We start from the raw sequence: 6,658 nt of genomic DNA, 5'->3' as shown, positions 1-6,658 counted from the left end.
CACACAATTAGTAAGTGATAGGCCAGGGATTTGAATCTAGATCTGTCTGATTCATAAGCTTGGACTCTTGATCACTAAGCATATTCCCTCCAGAATAAGTCACTATGATTTATAGAACTTCTACTACAAACCAGGCACTTGGCTGGACACTCCACGTACAAATCTCTAATACTCAGACATACCTGTGTTTATAGAAGTGTGAATCTCAGTCCATAAGCTCTGCCATGCAAGAAACATCTTTATTTTCTGTAATCCACCTGAGTTACAACTCCAAACTCTTAGTTTTCAGGACCTCTTCGATTCCTTCCCTCTATCCCATATCCCCAGTTATGCCACAGTTCCGAATCAAACACAATACCCAGGCCTGGGGTTGGAGTAAGCACCTGGTCCTCTGTCATCAGTCCACATAGGTGGCCACTGAAAAGCTTGTCCTCCCCATCTACATGACCTGTCGGCACTGGAGTCTCACTGCTGCTCCTACCCCATGCCAGGCAAGGGGGCATCATTTGTCCACCTGCTGACACACACACAGCCATTTCCTCTGTGGATTCTCACCACCTTCTGGCATAGTTCCTGGGAAGCAAGAGACTGTTCTCTCTGTCCTCATGGACAAGTCTCCCCTTCCCTCACCCACTTGCAAAGCCCAAGAGACTCTTCGTAGTGGTGGGAAGGTGTGAGTGCTCCTTTTCCCTTCACATCCCCTTAAAGCATTTTTAGCCTTTTGCTTGGTTAAATTCACCTGCCCTAGGTTCTAAGTTTTGAAAAGATAAAAAAATTTGTTGACCTTCCTCTACTTCGCCCTTCTTAAGTGGGAGAGAGGGATGTTAGGGGGAAAATAATATTAAGGTGATATCTTGAAATATTATTTCTGATTCATGTTATCCCATTTTACAGGTGAAGAGATGGACCTCGTTAAAGTTAAGTAACATTTTGCACAGCTAGTAGATAGTAGACCCAAGATCCCAAAGGCACTCAGATGCACTGGTGTCTTGGCGAGTTGACCGGAAGAATGAAGTGAGGAATGGGAGTATTTCCTTACAGTACCCAGAAAACAAGAGATGAGGTGGGCCCAGGGCAGAGGAGCCCAAGGTGCACAGTTAGCTGATTTTAGGTTCCAGATTTCTGGGAAATAAGTAAAGTTGAAACTGCAGAGATCCTGCTTAACTGTGCCGGGTAGGACAAAGCCAGCCAGGGAGCCAGGGCAGAAGCCTCTGCTCAGAAATCATGCATCTCAGCAAATGGTCTCCAAACTGCAGCCATAGGACAGCACAGTGTCAGGCTTTGATCTAGGGTCAGTTTGTTCAAACCTGTTTGTGGCTTCAGAAGATCCTATCTATCAGTTTCATCTGAGCAATGACCACGAAGTTATCTAACTGCCTGCTCAGAATGGTTCCCCATGTCTCAGAGCATAAAAGCCAAAGTCCTTATAATGACGTCTCCCTAATCACTGGTATCCTTGCTATTCTCGGAACATACCACACATGTTCCTACCTCAGGGCCTTTGCACTCATTGTTCTGGCTGCCTGAGCTCTCCTCCCCAAGAAATCCACAGGGGCAACTCACTCAAACCTTTGCCCAAAGTTCAGCTTTCCAACAAGGCTCACCTTGATCATTCTATTTAAAATCACTACCTCCTCCCCTCTTTAACTCTGCTATACTTTTCTTTTCCCACAGTTCTCATTACATTCTACCAATCTACATAAATCTCTCATTTATTATGTCTGTCGTCTATTATCTGACTCCTCCCACCCCCAATGGAACATAAACTTCACAAAAACTAGAATCTTGATCTGTTTTATTCACTCATATATCCCAAATGCCTAGAACAGTACCTGGCATAAAGCAGGTATGAAAAAAAAAAAGTTGAACAAATGAATAACGTTTAAATAAAACTAGAGACTCAAGGATTATTATAAGAGTTATATACAGTGGTATTTCCTCTGTCTGATCTTGCCAAGCAGCCTTACTTCTCAGTCCTCCACACAGTTGGAGCATTAATTAACACAGAGGAGTAAAGATTATATTTATTCTAGGGTCATCTCTCCATGGGGTCCTAGCAAAGGCATCCAGTTTTGCATCTTCACTCCTTCTTACACTGAAGTTAGAGGCTTTCTGCTCCTTTCAGTTTTAGAAACATTGCCCCACCACACTGACCACAGGCACCAGCAATTTTGCTAAACTCAACAGAAAACAGATCCTCTGGGAGCTCTCCACATAGCAGAGCCCTTTGCTTTTTCTTTGGGCTTAAGCTGCAATTTAAAATACCACTGCCATGAGCCTGCATCCCCTCTGCAGCGCTGTCAGAAGGGAACTTAAGCAACCGTGTGGAAGTCACCCACCCCGACCTTTGACAGAATTTCCAAACACAACACATTAACTTTAAATTGATTAATTTGGAACTATGACCTTGGCGTAAGAAGGTAAGAGTACATGACAAGATGTTTTACTTTCAAAATGTATCCAGATAAAAAACACTTTTGTAAATCAACCTTTTTTATATTAGATATACTTAGATTTGGCATCGGGCTTAGTAAGGAAAGTCTGAACACTAGATAACATGTTTAAAGGTTAATTATTAATGGGCAGGCTTTCCTAACAAAGCATCAATAAGCAATCTGGTCTCTCTGGCTTCAGAAATTAGCAAGAAGACCTCGGACCCCGGGGTGAGACTTAAGAAATGGGAAGTCCCCTGTGTGTCTCCATTTTCTTGGTTTTGAGCATCTTTATCCAATCAAGTGTCCATGGACAAAGCCTGAGACTAGGTAAGAGCCTGCCTTTTCTCTGGGGTTGGGCATGGATTTTTCCTTTTTTTAAATGTATGTCACAAAGAGTCCAAGTGTTCTTAACTGTGTGGGTCAGAGCTTGCTTCACAGTGTACTTGGTGGTCTGTTAGTGGCATCTCAAGTCACAAGGACATGTAGACATTTATAACAGGACTGAAATTTTAGGAAACCAGTCTGCAAGTATAAGTCTTCTAAAAGCACTTGTAGCTGGTGTTGAAGTCTCATATATCTCGTTCAGAAATAGTTGTGCTAAGACTTCTTCAGTGGAGAATAATCTGAAAGTGTTTCCAATCTTTCTGAGCGTTAATTTGGCATCTAATTTGCATCAGCTTGCAATGAAATGCTCCGTCTCGCTGAAGTTGTCTAATTGCTTGCTCTCTCAGAAGAGACAGGAATGTGTAGAGTCCTGTTTCCAGTCGAGTCTAAAGCAGAGACATCATTGCACATTCTCTAGACTTTATTGTTTCTGCCAGAGTTTTTATTCTGAATCTGAGGAATCTGACAGCAGTCATGTTCTTCAGTCTGTAAATTCACAAACTAGATTGATGGCCAAAAAGATCCAAATGCTTGATCAGGTAGGTGGATTCCAGGCTCCTGGCTAAACAGCGCACAGGATCAATAATTGACGGATATGAAGTGAACTGAACGATTTGATCAAATAAGACTGGCATATGGGATTTTCTTTTTATGCTGGTTACTGATCAGAAGCTAGTAATTCTAAGATAGAGGCTTAGATTTTTCTTTCCTCAAAGGCTATGCTTGGAAGGAGCTCCAAAAACTTTGAGAATCAGGAATTTACTAACCAAGATGTAACCTGAAAATTCCAGAACCATTTTTTCTCCTTAAGAAAAAGGGCTATCCTTTGCATTTAATTATTATTTTGTATCCTAGGTCACTTAATAACTTATTAGTAGTATTAATTATTACCATCCACTGAGCATTTCATGTGCCAACCACTATTCTAATTATTTTGCAAAATTACATCAACTCATTTACAAAGTCATATCCAAAAATGATAATAACTTAGAGCTGTAAAGGCAAAATTGCAGACAATTTGTATTCGTTGGGTTCACAATATAGTCATTTTGCCGAAGGGCCTGCCCTGAACTTTGGCTCAGAATGTTGTTTTGTTTGTTTATTTTTTTATCGAAGTATAACATATATATAGGAAAGTGACTGTATAATAAGTGCTTAATCAATTTTTGCCATCTTAACCCGCATCCTAGAAGCCTCCCTTGTGCAACCCTGGAGACTTAACATCCATTATTTTGCTATCTTGGAACTTCTTGTTAATGGAAGCATACAGTATATACTCTTTTGCTTCTGGCTTCTTTCACCATCTTATGTCTGTGACATTCCTCCCTGTGGCCACATATGCTGGTGGCTCGTTTACTCTGGCTGCTGTGGCATTCTTTGTGTGAAAAACTATCGTCTGTTTATGGTTTTCAGTGGAGGCTTGGGGGCTGGAAATCATCAGCGCTGGGGTGGAGGTCAAAGGGTGAGACAGCATCCCTTGCCCCCACTCTGACTGCTGGGTACCATCCAGGTGTCCCTCAACAAACCCCGTGCTGGTCAGCCACTGCCTTCTCAGGTCCTGATTTGTCCAAAAGCTGAGAGAAGTGGCCACAGTTAGCAGGAGGATTCCTCAGAATAAAGGATCAGAGTCAGGAGGCCTCTTGTTCCTTTAAGAGCAAAATCTCTTAGCAGAATTCTTTCTGCCAGAAATGAGTCCGATCTGTGTGCATGAGGCTGTGCAAATCCTCCCAGGCACTGCCAGGAAGCAAGCATCCCTCGTGGAGACCTTGTCTGATGAGGATCTATACTGGTGGTTTTCCACTGGGGGCAAAACTGCCCCTCCCCCCCACCCACCCATCGCCCCTAGAGACATCGGGCAACGTCCAGAGATATTTTTGGTTGTCACAGCTGGGGAGAGAGTGCTATTGGCATATAGTGGTTAGAGGCCAGGGATGCCGCTAAACATCCTGCCATGTATGCAACAACCTCCACAACAGTGAATTATCCGGGGTGAAATGTCGATAGTGCTGTGGTTGAGAAACTCTGGTCTGTAGCACGCTTCAGCTATCCCTAGTCATGGGCCAGGAAGAATTCCTTCAAGGATCCTTCCTCCTTAACCCCGCCCCGCCCAGCCCACATCTCTTCATTGATATTGATGACTCTACTAACAGACCTGCTAATGTACTGTGCACCCAGTGTGTGGCAGACCTGCACAGACTTTCTATCCCACCCTCACCATGTGACTGAGTAAGCTAGCGGTAAAACGACTTGAGGAGGTCCCAGGGCTATTCAGGGAAGAGCAGGGAGAGACACCTAGAGGTTAATCTGACTGAGGCTACAGGCCTCTCTCTCCACTGTGTTCACTCTTAGTGATTTGACACCCAGCGGTCCCTAGAATACCATTCCAATCAGTTCCTCTCTTAGGAGGCAGATTCGGGCAGTTGTTCCTGTCTGTCAGCACCAAGGAGAGCAGGATATGGTGAGCCTCCTGAATCCCCCAGGACACAGAGCAACCATCACCCTCATCCCCAGACCTCACTGTCCAGGACCCTCCCCTGACACTGGTGTTGCCATCAGGGCCAACACTGTTTCTAACGGAAGCTGCTGCTCAGACCCCGGCAGCTCCCGCCCTCTTGGTATCCACCCCCACAGCCTACAGGTGCCTGCCCCTTCCCCCCAGTTCCAGTCAGAGCTTCCAAAGCCTAGAAGCAGCTGAAGCCCATTCATTCAATCACTCATTCGTTAAACAAGTGTGCACAAACATCTGCCATTTAGAACACAGTGCAAGTAAGACAGTGGTCCTCAAACTTTCTGGTCTCAGGACACCATTACACTCAAAATTATTTAGAACCCCCCCAAATTTTTTTTGTATGGAATACAGCTATCAATATTTACCATATTAGAGACTAAAACGAGACATTTTAATGCTTTTAAAAAATAGCGAATTCATCACACGTTAGCATGTAGAACATGGTATGGAAAATAACTTATATCTTCCAAAAAACAACAACAAAAGCAAAAGTGAGATATTATTTCACGAGGAAATTTTGCTAATTTCTTTCATGTCTGGCTTCATGGAAGAAAGCTGGGTTCTTTCATCTGTTTCTGTATTCAATCTGTTGTGATGCGTTGCTCCGTTTGAAGAAAATTATCCTCACATGTAGGAAAAGAGAAGACACCCTCAGAGATGCCTCTGGGACCGCGGTCCACGCTCAGGACCACTGCGCTCATGCAGGAGACACTGCACGGCAGTGGGTTGCAGAGCAGTTCCCTGCCCTCCCAAGGGCTCAGTGTCAAATCAAGGGTTGGGAGGTGGAAGCCATCTGCCCTGAAAGCTGGCAAGAAGGTGGCCGTCATTTGTAGAGAATGTAAACACAAGAATATCCCTGCTAAAAGTTGGCCTTCCTTTCCTTATCACATTCTAAATAACGTCGGTGATAAAAATAAATAAATAAATAAAGCTCTTTTCGCTAAAAAAAAAAAAAAAAAGTGATAAAAATAAATAAATAAATAAAGCTCTTTTCGCTAAAAAAAAAAAAAAAAGGTTTTTGGTCACTATTAGAAGTAATGTGTGGTTACTATCGAGTTTGATTAAAATATATGTAAACTTCAAATAATCATATTTTTATTATTCTTTAATAAATATTATGTTCTCCAATGACGTTAATTTAGAGAACTCCCAGTTATGCAGTTGGCCCCTGACACTCACAGGTTCTTTGACATTTGCTCATTGCAAGAGCGGGTGTGTAATGATTCAGAGTCTTGTCAACTCGCTTTGGTCATTTCATGTCTCCAACTCTGGGGTCCTTAACGCGTGTTCCTGCATTTAAACAAATTCAAAGTAAAAAATGATACATAGT

General features: G+C 43.0%; 1 protein-coding gene across 3 annotated transcripts in view; it reads left to right on the top strand.

The window, feature by feature from the left end:
• The window catches only part of LIPC (lipase C, hepatic type), a 139,392-nt gene that overhangs the window by 14,366 nt on the left and 118,368 nt on the right, over window positions 1-6,658 (top strand). Inside the window, exon 2 of one of the 3 annotated variants that reach the window (XM_011363424.1) lies at window positions 2,635-2,762. In XM_011363424.1, coding sequence (XP_011361726.1) covers window positions 2,678-2,762 — 85 coding nt within the window. In that variant the 5' untranslated portion in view covers window positions 2,635-2,677. Of the gene's footprint in view, window positions 1-2,441; window positions 2,763-6,658 lie in introns of those variants that run through there. The other 2 variants (XM_011363423.1, XM_011363425.1) reach the window with 2 other exon arrangements.

The sequence above is a fragment of the Pteropus vampyrus genome, unplaced genomic scaffold, assembly GCF_000151845.1.
Source record: "Pteropus vampyrus isolate Shadow unplaced genomic scaffold, Pvam_2.0 Scaffold85, whole genome shotgun sequence".
NCBI classification, from domain to species: domain Eukaryota; kingdom Metazoa; phylum Chordata; class Mammalia; order Chiroptera; family Pteropodidae; genus Pteropus; species Pteropus vampyrus.
Note: the sequence above shows the minus strand (reverse complement) of the source record. Positions and strands in the feature narration are given on the sequence as shown.